This window comes from Myxocyprinus asiaticus, chromosome 25, assembly GCF_019703515.2.
Source record: "Myxocyprinus asiaticus isolate MX2 ecotype Aquarium Trade chromosome 25, UBuf_Myxa_2, whole genome shotgun sequence".
Classification (NCBI taxonomy): Eukaryota; Metazoa; Chordata; class Actinopteri; order Cypriniformes; family Catostomidae; genus Myxocyprinus; species Myxocyprinus asiaticus.
The window spans coordinates 36587107-36609890 of record NC_059368.1 but is presented as its reverse complement, the minus strand read 5'-3'; the positions used below and the strand labels follow the sequence as shown (position 1 = coordinate 36609890).

General features: G+C 36.7%; 1 protein-coding gene across 1 annotated transcript in view; it reads left to right on the top strand.

The window, feature by feature from the left end:
• Positions 1 to 21062, top strand: part of LOC127415830 (serine/threonine-protein phosphatase 2A 56 kDa regulatory subunit alpha isoform-like) — a 40123-nt gene extending 19061 nt beyond the window's left edge. Inside the window, exons 5-13 of the mRNA XM_051654810.1 lie at positions 1998 to 2128; positions 3139 to 3198; positions 3454 to 3562; positions 4203 to 4256; positions 6687 to 6737; positions 9638 to 9757; positions 9894 to 10021; positions 17626 to 17727; positions 18414 to 21062. Of these exons, the coding sequence (XP_051510770.1) occupies positions 1998 to 2128; positions 3139 to 3198; positions 3454 to 3562; positions 4203 to 4256; positions 6687 to 6737; positions 9638 to 9757; positions 9894 to 10021; positions 17626 to 17727; positions 18414 to 18615 (957 nt within the window). The 3' untranslated portion in view covers positions 18616 to 21062. The remainder of the gene's footprint in view (positions 1 to 1997; positions 2129 to 3138; positions 3199 to 3453; positions 3563 to 4202; positions 4257 to 6686; positions 6738 to 9637; positions 9758 to 9893; positions 10022 to 17625; positions 17728 to 18413) is intronic.
• Positions 21063 to 22784: the final 1722 nt, after the last annotated feature.

The following is a 22784-nucleotide window of genomic DNA, read 5'->3' as shown; positions in this document are numbered from 1 at the left end:
TATACATACCTTGGCTTTTCTTTGTCAGTGTTTTAAATTAGCTTCTGAGGTGTGCGTCTCTTTGCATAGCCTAGTCACGTGATGCAACAAACTCAGTGAGGAGTCAGTGACTTTTTTTTTATTTAACCTCCAGTGGGTGCTGTTATACTGTAGAACCAAAAAGTTCCAACTGTAGAACCCTCTAGTGCCACCCAAGGAGGAATAAATCCAAAATAAAAAAAATGTAAAATAAAAAACTATCGTAAACTAAAGGCATTTTTTTCCGATAGCCAATAGTTAAAAATACAACTATCGGCACCGATTAATCGGTAAAACCGATATATTGGTCAACCTCTAATGTATAATAATATGCTATAAGCTTGATTTTATTTTCATAATGTGATGTCTTTCTGAGTGAAATGGGATGTGCAATGCAAAAAAAAAAATCCTGTAGGATGTATACTGTCAATACTGCTTATGATATTTCTTAAATTTATTGATTTAATTGTAAGTGGGATTTCCATACCAGAATGGAGCCAGACCTGAAATCAAGTTTGCAGTCAGTTATGTGATTTTGTAAAGTCATCTGAAAAGCAAAGTCATTTCAGAGGCAGAGCTAGATAAAATGATTGCAAAGACAAACCTTTTTTTCTTTTTTACAGTATTGTACATTTGTGAATTGTGCACATCAAGACCACGAATGTGTATAAAAAATGTATTGGTCAGTTTTCATTTCATTTTGACTTGAAGAGCATAGAACTAAATTAAGCATCCTAAAAAACATGTGACTAATACAGAATATGTAACCAATGTAAGCTATCAGTGCACACTACCAACACTAAACTTACCATCCGGTAGCATCCACTACAAAGGATCTCCTCTGAATAACAAGTCCATGTCCTTTTGTGAGAAGATTCTTGGTTTTCTTCGCATACCTGTACACACACTTATTGCTAATGATCCCTTTATTTTCTTGCAATCAGCTCAGTCACGTGTTTAATCTAAAATCACCATATAGAACCATATTCTAAAACCAGTGTATGTACTGTTGGGTCCTTAGCATGTATTTGGTCCTGATGATAGGTGACCATCAAACTGCTTGAGGAAAATTCCCATTTGAAGGTGCTTCAGTTTAACACTAGAGGGTGATAAAGCTGAAGGTTTAGAGGGTCAGCTGGCCTCTTATCCTAGCTCTTGATCCATTGATTTAACCCTTAAGGTTTAAACATGGCCTACTCTGCATGTGCCAAGTTGAACATTTTTAAACCTGTTTGAATAAACTAAGGTTTTAGACATCATTCATGTCCACATGAATGTAATGCAGGTAGGACTCATTTACAAATGTCATGTTGCATAAAGGCTGTTGGCAAATACATCACTCATGGCAGGGGCTCATTCTCATGGGGCAAATACTTGACTGTGCACACAGTTTAATATGACATAATGGTTGATGCTGCCAGATCAAACCATTCCATAATACATTCAGTCTCGTGGCAACAACAGGGGAAAAAGAATCACACAGCATTATTTTTTTATTTATTAATAATTAATATTCTTTTGTCTTTTCTGAATATTAAAAGTAAAAAAAAATAATAATAATAAAGAAAATAGATTTCAGCATTACAATGTTTATTCGCTCCATAGTAAGGGATGCCAAATAAAATACAAATAAATTGTCACAATATTTAATTTGGTTACATTTATGCTGGTTAGTGCTGATCGAGCTGGTGGACCAGCATAACCATGTTGTTCAAGTGCAAATCTTAGCTGGTGAATCTGGTTGACCAGTATGTATTTCTTAATTTGTTTTTCTGGTAATGCTGGTTAACCAAGGAAGTCTTGCTGGTTAAGCTATCCTTATTAGAACACCTGCATCCAACTGTTTTGTTTCATGGATAGAAGACAAGTGGCATGGAAAAACTCAAGTGAAGAAAAAGACATTAATTTACAATATTTTAGCAATATTAAAATGGTTAATATAGTTATTTTCTTTCTCTTACACTTTTTTCCCTTTGAAGCTTTTGGAACTGTTTGACAGTGAAGATCCTCGTGAGAGAGAGTTCTTAAAAACGATTCTGCATCGCATCTATGGGAAATTTCTGGGTTTGCGTGCCTTTATTCGGAAACAGATCAACAACATTTTTCTGAGGTAAGAAAACACATATGGGTTCCTTGACGTTCTTATTTTGACCTGAGGTTGATCACATAACGGTTATTTTAATTGATTTCCATTTTAAAGGGATAGTTCACCCAAAAATGAAAATTATCTCATCATTTACTCACCCTCATGCCATCCCAGATGTGTATGACTTTCTTCTGCAGAACACAAACAAAGATTTAAAAAAATATCTCCGCTCTATTTGTCCATTCAATGCAAGTGCTTATTTTAGTTCCAAAAAGCACATAAAAACAGCATAAAAGTCATCCATACAACTCCAGTGGTTTAATTCATGTTTTTTAGAAGTGATATGATAGGTGTGGGTGAGAAACAGATCAATATTTAAGTCCTTTTTTACTATAAATGTCCACTTTCAACCACCCTCCTATGTGTTTGTTGTCTTCATGCATATCGCCACCTACTGGGCAGGGAGGAGAATTTACAGTAAAAAAAAAAAAAAAAAAAAGGACTTGAGTAATGATCTGTTTCTCATACACACCTATAATATAGTTTCTGAAGACATGGATTAAACCACTTGAATTGTATGGATTACTTTTATAATTCCTTAATGTGCTTTTTGGAGCTTCAAAGTTCTGGTCACCATTCACTTGTACTGAATGGACCTGCAGAGCTGAAATATTCTTCTAAAAATCTTTGTTTGTGTTCAGCGGAAGAAAGTCATACACATCAGGGATCGCACAAGGGTGAGTAAATGATATGATAATTTTCATTTTTGGGTGAACTATCCCTTTGTCTACTTCCTTAAATTCAAATTTGCATTACAAATCTGCATCCTGTTCAAATCCATGACATGAATTGAAATGTAAAAGGTGTTCTCAATTCTGAATGGCACACAACCTTAATTTGTACAATAAATTATACACCAAATACCCCCCACTTTAACCAAGCAGTGCTGGTATTCTTGTATCCATATGTTTTTAACTGTATGTCTATAGAATGTTCAGAAATGCAGTTCACTGATTGCTGGTCTGATTTCCCAGATTCATCTATGAAACTGAGCACTTTAATGGAGTTGCAGAATTTTTAGAGATTCTGGGCAGGTGAGCTTTTGTTTCATGTTCTTCTCTTGCTTGTTAACAAAGCATCCATTTGTTGAACAGATGCATGCCGTGTGGTTAGAGTGCATTTGGATACAGCAGGTAGTGAGTATGCATGCCAGGTAGAAGTTTGTTTGGGTTCAGGTTCAGTCTGAATATACAGTAGAGGATTATCAGCATTGTAGACTATATTGATCTTATGTAAAAACCTCTCAGGTCATCGTTTCATCAGTTGTGTCACTGTCTTTGTAATTGCAGTATCATCAATGGCTTTGCTCTGCCACTAAAAGCTGAACACAAGCAGTTCCTGATAAAGATTCTCATTCCTCTGCACACTGCCAAAGGACTAGCACTGTTCCATGCACAGGTACTGCAACACCATGCAAACACTAATTCTTAATTGCATTTAAGAAATTTGAGGCAGATGCTGTATTTTTGTATTTGTTGTTTTACATTATGAATTTTCAAAGGCCACAATGTTATTTGCAAAATAAACCTAGACAGGTTAATCAGGATCAGGGGTTTATTTTGCAATAACGACTGACTGACTGTACATTTTCCCACTTATTACATGGCTACTGGCCAAATAAATAAATTTGTACATGAAGTATTGATTTGAGTTAAAATTATTTTATTATGTGAGATGAAAAAGGCCATGGAGAAAAATGAGATACATTAATTTAGCACAGATATAGAGTATTTCAAAGAGCTGTGTAATAAGGGTATTTATTGGACACTCATCATTAATAGAATTCAAAATGCCTCCTTTTATGTATATTTAGTTTTCTGTGTGTTGCTAGAAGTGCAAAGAAAAGTTATTTTTGTAAAGCTAGGTAAGTCACCTTATATTGATTTGTCACATCTAGTGATATGGTTTGTATCCATTTACAGTATTGTAAGCGGATATTTGTTCAGTTAGAAGATAACATTTGCATATTTGCCTCAAGTCTATTGACTGAATTAGCAAATGTTTGTACTGTCACAGCTCTTATCTTGTTCTTTTTCAGCTGGCGTACTGTGTGGTTCAGTTTATAGAAAAGGATCCCACCCTCACTGAGGCGGTACTGCTCACATCCACTTTCACCCTCACACCTCCCCACTACATCCACACCACCCCTTTTTAATTTATTTTAGAACAATGTGTAATCTAAAACTTTAACCCTATATGGCACTCATTATAGGCTGTATGATTGTCTTTTTGGCTACACTCTGGCTGTCTTATGATATTGTAGGTGTGCAAAAAACACATTTTGTGTTTGGTTAATGCAAAATAACTTTCTTTCAGCTGGAAGAAATGTAATACTTTACAGTTGAGATTGTGAGCACTGACGGCAAAACTTTAATTAGATTTTATCGGGGGCCTGGGTAGCTCAGCGAGTTGAAGCTGACTATCACCCCTGGAGTCGCGAGTTCGAAACCAGGGTGTGCTGAGTGACTCCAGCCAGGTCTCCTAAGCAACCAAATTGGCCCGGTTGCTAGGGAGGGTAGAGTCACATGGGGTAACCTCCTAGTGGTCGCGATTAGTGGTTCTCACTCTCATTGGGGCGCATGGTAAGTTGTGCATGGGTCACGGAGAGCAGCATGAGCCTCCACATGCTGTGAGTCTCCGGAGTGTCATGCACAGTGAGCCACGTGATAAGTTGTGTGGATTGCCGGTCTCGGAAGCGGAGGCAACCGAGACTTGTCCTCTGCCACCCAGATTGAGGCGAGTTACCGCGCCGCCATGAGGACCTACTAAGTAGTGGGAATTGGGTATTGCAAGTTGGGAGATTTTTTTTTTTAAATTAGATTTTATCATTGATTTTTGTGGGGAAGCAAGGCAAAAGTTTATATTCTGACCAAGTTAGCTTGTCATGAAATGTTTGTCTTTGAAAAACAACAAACACTAGCTTTTAAAAGTTTGGAAACACTAAGACATTAGTGTTCTTGAACATTATTAATGCTGCAAAATATTATTACTCTTTTAAATAATTGTTAACAATTTAATTAAATATTTTTTAATTAATACATTTTTATTTTTAATAATAAGAAAAATAATAATATTAAAATAAAAGTTTTACTTCAGATTCTAATTTTTAGTAGTCATTACTTTCAGTCTGCTAAGAATCCTTATAGGTGCATTCTGTAATTTCTTTCCTCATTTAAAAAGTTTTACTTCTAAAACATTAATAGTAGTTTTGAAAACATAAATTTAAATTCTTGACCACTCACATGAGATGAGGACTGTAGTCATGTCAGTAACCTTATAAAAGCTGTTTTATTCTACATGGAGAGGGGCACCCTCATGGGGGCAGCCATGTTAGGATACATGACAATCTAAATACTACTTGCTTAATCTCAGTAACTGCCCTGTTATTGGACACTTTCATCCATGGATTAAATTAATCCTGGTTTACTGTGCATAGTGACCCCTTTAAATATAAGTAGTCATTTGTAACATTGTGTCTTTACTGTATTTCTTGGTCAGTTTAATAGTTTCATGTGAAAACATTTCATAGTGATTCAAAACTTTTGAACAGGAGTGTAGATGCCATTAATGGCTGGTAGGTCTGTCCCAGTGATTTTCTCAGCAGTCCTTACAGCTCTCTGAACGAGTTGCGTTGCCAAACCACACAGTGGTGCTCTAGTTGGTGCTGCACGTTTTTTAGTCTGTAATTAGTAGGGAGTTTGCTACTAATTTGTCTTGAAATGACTTGTATTACTGCATACATATTACTGAGAAATTCCCTCTGGAGTGACCTGAGGTGAAGTGACTTGATCAAGGGCACAATGATAGTAGTTCATTGATCACCCCATGTGGTGTTTGACCGTACAACCTTTACCAGACCAGATGTTAAACCACTAGGCTTCGACACTGTCAGAACAGATACTCAAACCACATTTCCTCAGACATCGTATAGAGTGAAGATGCTGAGGGGCTTGTGTTGAATTGGTGTTCGGTGTCGTGTCATTGCCCATCTGCGTTTCAATAAAATATATTTCTCAGCAGAAATGATTATACAGTTGCAGCTGTGTTTGGTTGAACAGCCTTGCGTGAACAGTGACTACATTCCGCAGCAAACACAGGGACCAGTGTTCATCAGTGTAGAACTTGTTACCAATTGTGTTTGACTGGAAGCATTATCATGCTCATGGGTTTGCACAGGACTAGATCCCCCAGTGGTGTTGAAGGCAGAATTGTATACAGTATTTTGTATATGCAAGCAGTGGTGCAAAAACTGTATATGCAACGCATAGGGGCACCACACAGGGAAGGGTAGGGTGGGGTGGGGCAGTCGGATTACGAAACATTTTGTGCAAAATCTTGCTCTGATCATTCAACCACCCACATTAATTCTTTTGGACAGAATTTTAAGGGGGTGTATTTATGAATTGATTGCTGTAAAGATATTTATTTGTACTTATTTTATGATGTACATGCATGTTACTTTTTTCCAACTTCAATTCATGAAAATTGCTGAGTTTACCAGTCTTTTTCTGTTTCCTCTCAGGTGATTCGTGGTCTTCTTAAATTTTGGCCCAAGACATACAGTCAGAAAGAGGTAAGCGCATCTGATAACTCTGACTTATGGTCCAATGGTTACAGAGAATAATGTGTACATGGTAGTGCCAATATAATATACACAGTATATAGTGCCAATATTGCCATTATAAAATAGCATTCCACATTCTCCCCCTCTTCCTTACATTTTCAATAACTGCACATAATTTTACTTAATAATTCTTAAAACTAATTTAAATGTTCATGATTTCATTTATGCTTCAGACTTATATGATAAAATATTAACCATTAACATATAAATTAATTTAAAGCTGTACTATGTAACTTTGTGCTCTTTAGCGACATCTGTGGTTGAAACTTAAAATTGCAAGCAATTTGCAGAAGAACACTGATAGAAGCATCAGTCGTGTTTCGGCACTGCTCTTCTGGCGGATGAAATCTCATGGTTTAAGGTTACCTGGACATCGCCTGTGACCATGACTGGGAGATATTCAGAGCCGGAGTCATAATGTGCTATTTTCATGATGATATTATTTTACATTTAAAACTAAAATATTACTTGTTTGATGAAGATAAACAACACTCATATTTACTAGTGCTGGGAAATTAAATGTTTTTTTACGCGAAAAAAAATAAATGCAATTAATGCAGTATCCGTTTTTTCCCATTCCTGAGCCTTCGCGAGAAGAGAGACAGGTGCCTCAGGTTATTCCTGGTAGGCTACTCAGCCTTACTGGCTCCATATGGTTAGGAATAGGGAGGGGGCGGGGTCATGCATGCTGTCTGCATGAAACAAACAGAGGCACCTTTGTACAATGTGTGAAAATTCACTAATGTTTTCCCCCACTTTCTGTGGCTAATTGACATATATATACATTTTTAGGAGGTACACACTCAACACGACTGCACATCCTAGTACAAAAATGAATTGTGTGGAGCAATGCACATTTCATTATATTTTCCTAACAGTGAGGAGCAATCTCAATCTCTTAACTCTCAGCCTGTAAAATTGTGTCTTATTAACTCTATCCATAAAAAAGGAAAAAATCTTGAACATTTGAACATGTAAATTATTATTTAAAATAAATGATGACTAACCAGTTTCTTGCAAGTTCTTTTAAGACTAAGTATAAATTAAATATATTTATGATGATTTTGCTAATGTTTGTTGTAATGTATCATGTACCATAATTTAATTGCGATTTAATCGCAATTAATTACAGAAAATTGTGCGATTAATTAGTTAAATTTTATTGATTCCCAACCCTAGAATTTACATATTTGGAATGAATGAATTTTACACTTATAGTGCTTTTCCATACAAAACGGGACTCTCCTCAACCACTACCAGTTACCAGTATATATGAATATTTAAGTGTTTTATCTACTATTAATGTTTGTATTTTATTACACTTATCAATTTAATAGGTGAAACTCGTGATATGGATGAAACGAGTTTAATGGAAGACTTTATTATATTTATATTGTACAGCCTCTACATACTACACAGCGACATTAGACATACTATGTCTAATACTACAGTAGTACTTCTATGCAATGCACACAATAACACCGTAAACTAAAAATATTGAAAATGTTCAATAATGGCGATAAAATATGCTTTATTAAACATGAAAATAAAACTCTTAAATATGCAATATAACAATTACAAGAAGTCAATTTCAGAAGTCATACATATTAGTAAACATGTTACAGTAACATTCCCCGACAACGTGGATACACGGCGATTGGTTAACACACGAGTAATGTTCGATTAATAAAAGCATGACAAGCAATATAAGCTTCTACAACTCTACCAGAAAACATAACCAAGCATTATAGCAGGTAAACAAATTCACCAAACGGATAACAGATATACATCCATCCTGACTGCAGCGATGCTGTCCTGAACTTTGTGAGTGTTATTGAACTGAAGTGAAGAGTGTAGTTTCTCCAGCCAGGACATGTGACAGCCGGTTCTTATTTCCTGTGTTTATGGACATGTCGTAATGACATAAGGATGAACAACATAAGCCAGCGACTTCGTGCCAAATCTGACCCAACAGCTCAAAATACAAAGCATTTTTATAGGCTTACCATAGTGAGTCTGGGGAAGGTTAGGACATTGTTTTGAACACAAACTTTTTTATGTACTCAATCAATAATGGCAATTTGTAATTTTTTAACCAAAAAATCTTACATAGTGCAGCTTTAAGCGAAATATTTTTGTATCTGGTTATAAGAAAAAAACAATGATTTTAAAGAATCTACCTGTATTATACCTCAGATTGATCTTAGTGAAATCAGAAACAGTAGGTTGACTTTTCTTTTGGTAAAATCTGTCTGTGCCTAACGAAATTTGACACACTGCCTCCAGTGGCCAAAGCGGTAAGTGTTGTTGTTCGCATGGGCATGTGTGAGCTCCATTTTCTGGGAAAACGTCCATGGAGTGGCGCCAAAAGCGAGTTGCTGAAGTTAGATGTTTTCAGCTGTACAGGATCTAATACAGTGAAGAGGAATGCATATTTTATAAACTGTACTCCCCAACTCAAACCCTAAACCTAACCATCAGTGGAGTAAAAATGTAATGTTTGAGGGGAAAAAATACAGCCTCCGAATCAGGCTCGTCACTGACTATGCAAACACGATTACTTCCTGGTTTCAACGTGGGATCTGAACCTAGGACTCCCTGACACAACCGCTTCTGGTCACGTCACAAGGAAAGGAAATGATGCAAAAATGGGTCTGATGGGAGATAGCACTCAGTATAATGTGGTCGATCCTAGAGTACTGGATCTTCTGGAAACAACATGCGGACTTTCTGTGTGATCCTGTTGCAAATCTTCTAAAGAACATGAGGGAATGTAACACATTTTCAGTTTTATAGATTGTTTGTGTCTCATGGGTTCCTTTGTTTTGTTTCTTCTCTGCTGTATTCAGGTCATGTTTCTTGGTGAAATTGAAGAGATCCTGGACGTTATTGAACCCACCCAGTTCAAGAAGATCCAGGAGCCCTTATTTCAACAAATCTCTAAATGTGTAGCCAGTCCCCATTTTCAGGTACAATGCATCAGTAGGACTGACGATTATGTTTTGCTTCCATAATGCTGCATTCTAGTGTTCTTGATTTACTGAATAAATGGTTGTACCTTTTTGTTTTAAATAGATGTTATTAAACTGGCTCTGATATTTGCAGGTAGCAGAACGAGCACTGTACTACTGGAACAACGAATACATTTTGAGTCTAATTGAAGAGAATAATGCCAAAATCCTGCCCATCATGTTTGGAAGCTTGTACCGGATCTCCAAAGAACACTGGAACCCGTATGTTTTTAGTTTAAACTTCATCTTGTAGTATTGCTGTGGTCCACTGTATTTGAACATTGGAATACATTTTTTTTGTCCAAAATATTCCATGCTAGTGCACACAATATACACAATTACCCATGTCCTAACTGATAATGTATTAAATGGGTTACAGTCATGATTAGCTTAACCTTATAATTTAATATACGCCAAAACTGAACAAACACCATAAGTTGTGAGAGGCTTTGTTATATTTTGAATAAAATCACAGCTAATGGCTGTTTTAGGTACAACATACTTTTATAAAATGAGCCTGATCTCAGATAAATTCTGCTACAGTGGCAGCATTTTTGAGAAATTATATTACATGGGTCCTTAGATGTCTCGCAGCAGGTCCGAGGTGAAATGTCCACTGTGTGATGCTAAAAATTAGTAATGTTTTTGTTTTTAGGTTAATGCTCTTTCGAGTTTTAAGTCAACAAAACCTACCTTCCCACCTTAAACCTAAACTTAACCGATAGTGTCATAAAAAGCAAATGAGATGAAAAACACAATTGCTGAAGCAACCACATCATTTGGTGGTGTTTCTATGACACTCAGCTCACATGTCAACTTGCGTGCTCTTTAGAATTCGTACTCCAGTCATGTGCATCGCCGGTGCGACGCGCTATCAGTTGAGCTACTGCACAATGCAGTCATGTTTGAACAATCTTGCAAATGTAGTTGGTTATGTAATGCAAATGTTAAAATATGTTGCCTGGGGAAAAAAATGGCGGACGGTTGTGTGGGTTAGACGTGTGTGTGTCTTGGTCCTGCTCCTGTGCAATTCTTTCACTTATTTTCATACTCCCCTATACTTTTATTTTAATTTTACTCAGACAGAAACATATTAGAGCCTTTGTATGCTTTCGCCATGGCTTCCAAATCGTCGAAATGAAACAAAAAGGTTTTTAAATCGGATTCTCCCACTGACGACTCCAGTGAACTTAGCATGGCAGCAATTGCTAAATTGCTTGAACAGCATAGGCAGGCCCTCTCTTCGAACTTCAAATCTACCATCTCATCATTAAAGGTTAAGATAGATTTTATTCAGTCCACCGTTTCTGACCATACCCACAAGATCACCTTGCTTGAAACTAATGCTAATGTAACAGACGAACGTCTACTTGCTCTTGGAGGACGTGCACGGCCTTGTCGGATAGCAATGCTAAGCTACAGACTAAAGTCACCGACCTGGAGTCTCGCAGCCACCGGAACAAAGATCTTTTTCTTCACTGGCGGAGGCAGAGGACTTTGTATCTTCGACCTGTGCCGGTTCTTCTTTGTAAAGAGGCTCTGCGCACTTAATCCTGGATTTTGATCTGCAGATGGAGTGTTAAATGTCATAATTGTTTTGCCTATATTCTGTGGTTCGTTAGTATTTCTTGTTGTACTTATTGTTTTAGAGGATTTTAATATATTGTTTTGGGAGTTGAGACTCGAAGGTTAAGTTGGCCATTTTTACAGAGCGTGTTTCACTTGGATTATGTTGTTTTGTGAGTGCTATCTTAAAGGGAGGTGGGACATTCATAAGATATGGGATAGACTAGAGGGTAGGGGAGGTGGGTTGTTAGAAAGTGCACAGTGTTTTTTTGTTTGTTTTGTTTTTCCCCAGACCACTACAGATCATGGCTCCTGGTGTCATTACTCTTTTTGAATGACTAACGCCGCTAAGTTTAAAGATGGGGGGGTTAAGATTCATGTCCTGGAATACTAAAGGGATGAATGCCGGCATTAAAGCTGGTAAGATCTTATCTAATCTGCAGCACCTGAAGGCTGAGATTGTGTTTTTACAAGAAACGCACTTGCGGGGGGCCTGGGTAGCTCAGCGAGTAAAGACGCTGACTACCACACCTGGAGTCGCGAGTTCAAATCAAGGGTGTGCTGAATGACTCCAGCCAGGTCTCCTAACCAACCAAATTGGCCCGGTTGCTAGGGAGGATAGAGTCACATGGGGTAACCTCCTCGTGGTCACTGTAATGTTGTTCTTTCTCAGTGGAGCGCGTGGTGAGTTGTGCATGGTTGTCACGGAGAATAGCGTGAAGTCTCCACACGCACTATGTTTCTGCAGTAACGCGCTCAAGCCACGTGATAAGATGCGCGGGTTGACGGTCTCAGACGTGGAGGCAACTGAGATTCGTCCTCCACTACCCGGATTGAGGCGAGTCACTACGCCACCACGAGGACTTAGAGCGCATTGGGAATTGGGCATTCCAAATTACGGAGAAAAAGGGAGAGAAAAAAAAAACCGCACTTGCGTACAATGGATGTACTCCGTATTAAGAGAGCCTTGATGGGTCATTTATTTCATTCCAAATTTTTCCAAAGAGCTCGTGGGTCTGCCATCATTATTCACAAGTCTGTTCGATTTGAACCAGCTACTACAATGTTTGATCCGAACTGACATTTTGTTATAGTCACAGGTAGGCTCCAGAACATTCCTGTCATTCTTGCCTCCATTTATGCCCTAACAGGGATAATGGCGATTTGTTTATTTAATTTTGTCGCACAACACACCACGCGCCCCACCGAGAGCGAGAACCACTTTATAGCGATCACGTGGTGGTTAGCCCATGTGACTCTACCCTCCCTAGCAACTGGCCCAATTTGGTTGCTTAGGAGACCTGGCTGGAGTCACTCAGCAGGCCTGGATTTGAACTCGCGACTCCAGGGGTGGTAGTCAGCGTCTTTACTCGCTGAGTCTACTGAGTGTAGACGACCATTATATAATCATTGGTGGCGACTTTAACCTAGTGCAGGACGTTTCACTAGACAGTAGGGCTGGGTGATATGTCTTAAATTATATCTCGATATTTTTCAGCAAATTGACGATATATCTCGATAATTACACCACTGGTCAAAAGTTTAGGGTCACTTACTCATTCTTTATTATTATTATTATTATTTTTCACATTTAAGGATAATAGTAAAGTCATCAAAACTATGGAAGAACAGAAATGGAACTATAGGAATTTTGTTGTGACTAAAAAAATCCAAAATAAATCAAAACTATTTTATATTTAACATCTTCAAAGTAGTCACCCTTTGCCTAGAATTTGCAGACATGTACTCTTGACATTTTCTCAACCAGCTTCTTGAGGTATCACCCTGGGATGATTTTTAAACAGTATTGAAGGAGTTCCCATCAATACTGGGCACTTATTAGCTGCTTTTTTTTATTATTCGGTCCAAGTCATCCATTTCAAAAACTTTTTTTTTTTTAAATATAACATTTTAGTTTTGTAATGAAATAAATTAATATGGTAGCACAATTATATTTTTGTCTGCAAAACTAATTTCGTACATTTAAGCATATGCCTTCAAATCAAAAGGTTAAGATCATGAGAAACATTTCAGTCAAGTGACCCCAAACTTTTGAACGGCAGTGTATGTATTTGCTCTAAAATTTCTCAAAAGTGTTTGTTTTTTTTAATCAGAGGAACCATCATTTCATCCCTAACCCCCGCAGCCAAGTAGATTCAATATTTTAAAGACATTAAATTAAAATATAATAATTAGTTTCTCATAAAATAAACACAAGGGAGAATGAAATGTAATCATTTTCATTGATATGCACTTTTATATTTATATTCCAAATACAGTGATACATAGTAGCTTAATAAAAAGCATTATTTACATTCAAATGTTTTCACTAATACATTTTTGTGAATGAACAAGGTGTGCAAAGCTACATCACTGACTTATTTTGAAACCCCAGTTGAACATTGCATTATACTAAATTATTACTGTGGGACACATCAGGTTTATTATCATAATATAATGCTGAATTATCATTATTATTCCGATTATTAGATTTGCGTTATACAGAAGTAATATATTTCTGTCCTGTTTACTTCTCCTCCACCTGGGGCTTTTATTTTGATGCCAAAAGTGCTGTCGTTATTACTTTAACTTCACAATGAGCATTTATTTCAACACAGAAAAGGCAATGTGTATTTGACAGTAGTGTTCTGCATTTCCTGAAATGCTGTAAACTCCTCTTTTCTGTTATACGGTGCCACGTTTGTAGATTTATGTAATATCTTGTAGCGGTTACTATTTGCGCGAATGCTTGAACCTGCATTACTTTGATTTCACAATGCACGTGAACTGATCTGAGAGCGCCGGCATGCGTGCACACAGATCAGCGTGTCACCGGTTTGTTCTAAATCGCACACAGACCGTGTTTATCTGTCTTTAAATCACAGCCTTTGTGGATTAATAATCATATATGACCAACTCGCCATCTTGATGTTATTTTTGTTAATTGCGTTAATATTAACGATATTAATTATCGTTAATATTAACGATATTGGTCAATTTTTCATCGTCAGCAGAATTATCTAGATTATATCGTTAATATTTGATATATCGCCCAGCCCTACTAGACAGACCTTCTGCTAAATAATTCACCCTATCCAAATTGGCCAATGTAGTACTGAATTATTCTTCTTAATTAGGACTCTAAGACCCTTGGAGATTTATGAACCCTCAAGGTAAGGCCTTTTCATACTTTTCCGATGTCCATCATACATTCTCTAGGATACATTTTTTCTTACTGGATAATAAATGATTACGCAATATAAAAATTTGTACATATCATCCCTTGGTCATTTCAGATCATGCCTCAGTATCTATTAACTTAACACGTTTTTCTTGCAGTCCCACGCTTATAACTTGGAGATTTCCTTCCTTTAAATTATCGGATGATACATTCAAAGATTTTATAATGTCTCAAATTGATTTTTACTTCAAACTTAATCAAACATCTGACATTAGCACTCATATTCTATGGGAGGCCTTCAAAGCCTTTATTCGAGGGCAAATTATTTCTCATATCTCGTATACAAGGAAGTTGAATGCCTCTAGGCTATCTAGCATATTCAATGAACTGCAGAAGCTAGACGCTATTTATGCCTCCTCCCCTTCCCCCTCTCTTTACACTAAACGATTACAATTACTTTCAGAGCATGATTTACTTATGACGAGCGTAGTTACTAGACAGCTCTTGCAGTGCAAGCAGCATTTTTTTCGAGCATGGTGATAAAGATGGGAAACTCCTAGAGCACCAAGCGTGTACTTCTAGTGCCTCTAGATGGATCCCATGTGTTAAATCCCTGACAGGTGAGCTGTTGTCTGATCAAGCTGGTATTAATACAGCCTTTGCTAATAATTATGCTAATTTATATACACCGGGAAGCTCCTTGGAAACTCGGGTAAATTTTTATCTTCTTAGTCCACTGAATTGTCCCTCTCTTGATGTAAGCCTTGCTAAAAATTTGGGTGACCCAATTATGGAATTAGAAATATTAGAAGCGATCAAATCTATGCAATCCGGCAAGTCTCCTGGACCAGATGGCTTTACAATAGAATTTTACAAAACCTTTAGTTCTCGTCTATCTCCTGTCTCAGTAAAATTATACAATGATTGCGTTAAGGTATGGTATCTCTCGTCAACTCTTATTGAGGCCTCAATTTCTTTATTTCTTAAAAAGGATAAAAATCCTACCTTATGCAGAAGTTATCAGCCAATTTCTCTTTTAAATGTTGACTTCAAAATTTTGTCTAAGATTTTGTGTCTCCGCCTCCAAAAGGTTTTGCCTTCCTTAATTTGGAAGGCAAAATAACATGACCAAACAGGCTTCACTCCAGAGAGGCATTCTTTTTTTAATACTAGGAGGCTTCTTAATATTATGTTTTCTCCTCCCTCGACATCTCCTGAAGTCATCATATCCTTGGATGCTGAGAAAGCTTTCGATAGAGTTGAATGGGACTATTTATTTTTTGTCTTGGAGAAATGTGGGTTTGGTCCTAAGTTTATTTCTTGGATAAGGCTTCTTTACACTTCATCGTTCGCTTCTGTGCATACTAACGGCACGCAATCCCTCTCTTTTCCACTACATCAGGGGACACGCCAGGGATGCCTCTTTCCCCCCTCCTCTTTAATTTGGCTATAGAACCATTAGCAATATGGCTCTGCAACCTTGAGACTTATGAAGGTATCTCTCATTGTGGGTTAACGCACAAACTTTCTCTCTATGCTGATGAACTTTTACTCTTTGTCTCTAATCCCTAGGTGTATTTTTCACAAATTTGTATGGTCAGCTATTTAGCAATACATTTCTATCAATAATTGATCGAGCTAAGGAGGAAATGGCAAGGTAGTCTACGCTCCCGTTATCCTTTGCTGGCCGTGCCATCTTAATAAAATTATTACTCTCCCAAAATCTTATCTCTTTTAACATATCCCGATTTACATCAATAGGCCTTTTTAAAAAAAAACAAATATCTAGATGGTACGATACAATCCTTTCTCTGGAGTAACAAACCCTCACATCTTAAGAAATGTATTCTTCCACTTCTAAGTTGAAAGGCGGCCTCGCACTTCCGAACTTCCAGCACTGTTACTGGGCTTGCAGTATCAGTAAGAAACTATATTGGAATAATACCCGCTTATCCAACGATTGCCCTCCCTGGGTTCACACTGAAATTTCTTCAACTAAATATGCTCTATATTCTATTATATATTCCCAGCTCCCTCTATTGGTCAACAGAATTCCGTCTAATCCAATAGTTTTGAGCTCACTTAGAATTTTGACCCAGTTTAGGAAATCCTTCGGATAGAGTATAGAGTCTCTATACATATGCCTATTTTAAACAATATTTTTTTTCACCATCTAGTTCCGCTTCCGCATTTGGGCATGCAGTGGTCTTCTCACAATTAAAGATTTGTATGGAGAAGGGGTGTTTTCATCCTTTTCTTCTCTGCCAGCTAAATTCAATTTACCAATAGTTATTTTGTTTAGCTTTTTTCAGACTAGACACTTTTTGCAGAAATTGTTCCCTCACTTTCCCAACCATACTCCTGAATATCCATTAGATAACCTTTTTGCTCTAAGGCCTGATCATAAATATCTGATACGATAAAATGTGGCTGTGACGAGTAGGAGGGCGTGGTCGGGCTGTAACAATGGACGCCCGGCACTGAATCAGTCCAATAAGCCGGGAGTGGGAAAAAGAGGAGCCAGAGATACCAGTTCGAGAGAGAGAGAGAGAGACGCATGCAGCAGTCTTGTGTGTGTGTGTGTGTGTTTTGTGTTATGCTGGAAAGCAGTTTTATGTTGTGTTTTGTTCATTTGTTTATTAAAAGTTTACGTTGACTGCTCAGCCGGTTCCCGCCTCCTCCTTTCCCATTGTGTGAATCTGTTACATTGGTGCCGAAACCTGGGAAGGAGGAGGGATGCGCTGTCGGAGAGCCCTCACCGCTGATGAAGGGTCGCGACACCGAGGAGGTATGGTCCGGTGGTACTGGAGTGGTTCGCCAGAAGGAGCAGTTTTTCTCTCTCTCTCTGTCTCTCCTGCTCGCTCTTTCCCTCTCCCTCCCCTCGGAACTATCCATTTTATCATTTGTTACAAATGGTGGTAACAAATCAGTTCCTGTCATCAAGTTACCTGTTATAGTTACCAAAATGATGGTAACTCAGTTTGCAGTAACAAATGTTTTTCAGTATTAAATTGTCGTGTTTTTTTTGTTTTTGTGCTTGATTGTTTTGAATGTGCTCTTTTTTTCTGAATTGTCTCAGGACGATCGTGGCCCTGGTGTACAATGTATTAAAAACATTGATGGAGATGAACAGCAAACTGTTTGATGAACTGACGGCCTCATACAAATCCGAAAGACAACGGTAAGTGCATGTTCTTTACTATTTGCGCATTCTTGCAAGGAGTATTCCGGGTTCAATACAAGTTAAGCTTAATCGACAGCATTTGTGGCATAATATTGTTTATCCCAAAAATGTATTTTGACTTGCCCTCCTTTTCTTTAAAAAAAGCAAAAATCGAGGTTACAGTGAGGCACTTACAATGGAAGTGAATGGGGCCAATCAGTAAACATTAAAATACTCTTGTTTCAAAAGTATAACCACAAGACAAACAATATGCATGCTAACATGAGTTTAGTGTTATAACATCACTTACTAACCTTTTCTGTGTAAAGTTAGAGCCAGTTTGACAACTTTGTTGCCATGACGATGTCAACAAACCCTAAAGTGACTGTAAAAATGACAATTGAAACAACTTTACAGCTCAAATAATTCATGAGTTTTAACAGAAGAATTAATGTTAGTACTTTTATAAACTTCACATTTCTGCCTTTAAACCTTCCAAAAATTAGCCCCATTCACTTCCATTGTAAGTGCCTCACTGTAACACAGAGTTTTGCTTTTTTTTAAAGAAAAGGAGTCAAAATTAATTTTTGTGGTAATCCATATTATGCCACAAATGCTGTCGATTGAGCTTAACTTGTATTGAACCCGTAATATACCTTTAAAATGGCACTCGGCTTATGATTGGCTTTTATGTCTGTCCTCAGAGTGAGGAAGAAAGAGCAGGAACGAGAGGAACTGTGGAGGAAGCTGGATGAACTGAGACTGCAAGAGACATCAAAGATCCAGAATAACAGACATGAGATCCAGTTTACCTTCAACAAGAACAATAACAACAACCTACATAAGGATGAAAACACTTCAGTAGCCATTACTGACAGTGTTGAGAGCGCCACCTGGGCCAAATGACACGGGCCTGTTTATGTTTTCACTACCCATTATTTTGCTGGTTTACAGATGTAAACTGCTGTCCAGAGCAGTAAGGAAATGGACCTTGTGGGAGAAGTAATCTTTATATTTTTTAGTGAGAACATTTAAAAAAAAAAAAAAAAAATCCCCAAAAACTAAATCAAAATGCTATTTTCTTTTGGAAAAGGATAATATATTTTGTGTATGTATGTGTATTTTTTAAGTTAAAGTGTGGGTATAGTAAACTTCCAAACACTTTTGTCTAATCAGAGACTTACACCTCTTATTAGGGACAGTGGGCACAACTAAGGTCCTTTAAATTAATATTCCGGGTTCAATACAAGTTAAGCTCAATCGACAGCGTTTGTGGCATAATGTTGATCACCACAAAAATTTAGACTCTTCTCCCCTTTTCTTTAAAAAAAGCAAAAATCAAGGTTCAAGTGAGGCACTTACAATGGAAGTGAATGGGGGCCAATTTTTTAACATTAAGATACTCACAGTTTCAAACGTTTAGCCACAAGACGTAAACAATATGCATGTAAAAATGATTTTAGTGTGATAAAATCACTTTTCTGTGTGAAGTTATAGGCAATTTTACAACTGTTACCATGACAATGAAATGTCAACAAACCCTAAAACCCTCAAACGACTGTAAAAATGACAATTTAAGCAAATTTACAGCTCAAATAATACATGAGTTTTAACATAAGTATTAATGTTAGTACTTTTATAAAATGATAAGCTTCACATTTCTGCCTTTAAACCCTCCAAAAATTGGCCCCATTCACTTCCATTGTAAGTGCCTCCCTGTTCACAGATTTTTGCTTTTTTTTTTTTAAGAAAAGGAGGGACGAGTCCAAATTAATTTTTGTGCTAATCAACATTATCCACAAATGCTGTCGATTGAGCTTAACTTGTTCCGAACCCGGAATATTCCGTTAATGTAAAGCCTTCTTATTGGGCCCAGTGATAGTAAGCAGGCTATATTTAGATTAATATTTAGCCATGACATGAACTTGAAATATTGTTAATGAGTTCTATAATGGTGCAAGTCTCAAAAAACACCAAAGGGGCCGATCACACTGAACGTGTTATTGTGTTAATCTGCTGTTTTTAATTAAACATGCGCTAGACAGACGTCTTAGTCTGTTGTGTCACGTCTTGCTGTTTTATCAGCACCTCGTGCAGGAGTGTTGTGTTTTTAAGAAGCTGTGTGTCAAGCTAAAAACTTTTAAAAATGTGTTTGGGACACCTGCATTCTGTTCATAAATTGCACTGCGTCTAGCTTTGTGTTTTTTAATTTTTTTATTTTATTTAACATAATGCATTCATTCTGTACGGCCCCTAACATGATTAAAAACCATGCACATGTTTATTGATGCCTATAGTTGACATGATATGTACATTATTGTGTAATTTGACCACTTCCTGGAAGTGTCAAATTTCAGCCTTAGAAATGCTCCCAGAAAGTAAAATTCCTGCTATTTTAAGGAAGCACAAATGTATAGTGGACCTGTCCAGATGTGTGATGGTTCTGTTTCATTGTAGTCCAAGCAGAATCTGCCAGATGCACAAAAGCTGCGTTCTGATAAAACTGATATTGAGTTTTTTGTTGTTTGTTTGTTTTTTGCAAGATGTAACTTGCTAGTTACATTTGTGTTGAAATGAAAATTACTGCCATCATAAGGTTAGTATTTGCATCATAAATGCAACATTTTAAATACAGAGTTTTATTAGAAACCCATTGCTTTCTGGATCACTTTGGCTCCACTGTCTATACGTTTTACAGTACTGGTAAGGACTAATTCTTTAGTGTTACAAAACTCAGGGATAACCTAATGTTCACCAACCACAATAAAAGTGATGGCAAAGAGTTTTTTAACTGCTCAAATAGATCATTCCTAATATTTTAAAGTTGTGTTTACCTATAGATAAACAACTGTAGATGAAACTACTTGACATTCCATTCAACATTCAGGCAGTTTTTGTTTTGCTTCAACAAAAAATAATTACAAAATCGTTCATCGCTATGCAGTTATTATAAGTTCTTGTATTAAGAAATATTTTGTTTTGCTGAAAAGAAGTGTTTTTGTGTGTGTGTGTGTGTGTGTGTAAAAGAACCTTGTTGTAATGTAATATGCATTAAAATGCCCGACTGATTATATTTTTTATTGTGAATCTTTTCTGTTCTGTTCAGGCTTAATTGCCACAGTGAAATGTTATTTACAGTATATAGGGTACAACGGGGCTCCTTTGATTTGATTTTCTCCCAAAACACTAAATAGCATCACAAACTACCACAGGACTTTTCTAAACACCTGTTTGACACTATGAACTGCAAAATGTTCCTGTTCTATGAGATCGTTGCATGTAATGTCTAAAGGTTGATTTTGAGGCAATTTGAGCTAATATTTAATCGTTTTTTTAAATATTGCAAATTTATGTAGCTAATGAATATCCTGGAAATTATCACATTTATTTTGAGACAAAATACTTATGTCATTTTCATTTTTAAGGTGACTTTATATATATATATATATATATATATATATATATATATATATATATATATATATATATATATCAATTTAAATAACTGTATTTGGGGAAAAAAGCCCCCCTGCTAAAGGCACCTATAAAACACACTGTTTTTCTGAAGTGGGGGGAATAGATTTGATATGAAGAATGTTCAAAGTATGCTCACACTGATGGATCTAATCACAATGGAGATTGATTTTTTTTTTCTATATAGAATACTTGAGATGAGGTGAAATGTCAAATGTGATCGAAATGAACAAGAAATGATGCACCCGTTATTTTCAACAAGTATTATCTTAATTTGTTACACAAAAAAGCATCTTGCTGTCTCAAAAGTATTTGCATAAGTTGACAAATTGCTCCCTATAACAATTGCCCTAGTATCTACTCTATATCAGTATTACCCCAAGTGAGGAAGCCTTTTACCCCAGGTTGTGGTGTAAAGGCCCCCTCATCACCTTTTATTTTATTCATTTATTTTTTATACAAAACAAGCTCCTGTTGTTATTTCTTTTCACACAAATTATGTTGCTTCATCAATATTCAGTAAAAATAAATGTATTTCTTGAATCATTATACACTTGTCCCCTACTATATCTGGAAACAACTCTTTTAATGAGGAGACATGTTATTGTCATGACAGATGATGGAAGCAGAGAGCTTCTTTAATCATGGAAGCTTTGAAATAAAGGTCAGTTACCAGTGGAGAGATTAATTTATCACAAATACAGCTCTAAATGTCATCCGCTGATGACCGAGCAGTAATTTAAGTCAATAGTGAATAGGTTTAGTATTTTAACACAATAAACACTTGACTCACACAGAACAATGAAAGGTGGCATCTTTACTTTAGTGCAACAGCTGTAACTGCCACCTACTGGCACAAAAGTGCATTTAACTCTACAAGACTTGCCTGTACATGGTCTGGACAGTTCTCCAAAGCACACAAATCTTTGTGCATTAAATAAAATTAGCAAAAAGTACACTTAGAGACACAAGCAATAAATATAGTTATTTACAGTATAGTTACCACAGATCTGCTTGTAATGCATGGCCCCTGTGAGTAAGCAGACGTCAAAGGTTCCCTTCATGCGTCCAGGATCCCTATTGCTTTCAATTAACCTTTTGCTTAAAACCAATGATGCAAAAGCAAACAAGATGAATGGATGTGTCATGCTATTTATTTATTTATTTACTAAAAAAAAAAAAAAAAAAATCAGTAATAAAATCCAACTGGACAGCTTGTTAAAGGTGTAAAAAGTCCTTAGAAATTATTCTTAAGCTAAAGTACAAATATAGTGTCAAGAGCACATAAGTAATTAAAAAAATTCATTCCTTCAGTATCATTATTGATGATTATTATGAAAGTACTGCTGAATTAATTAATGGTCACAAGCTTGCCCTCACTCTCTTATATCACAAATGAATAAAGTTCAGCCATGAAACTCTACATAGTGCAAGCTGATAGGTTCTTTGAACTTGTTATCTGTTAGCCAGTCGGCTCGCATGGTGTAAGCTGATAGGTTCTTTGACAGGTAATCTGGTAGCCAATCACTCTCTCTTTTTGTCTAACATTTAAATTGCCTAGTTTTGCAGAAAACCTGGTTTCACTGCAGCGCGCTGCGTGA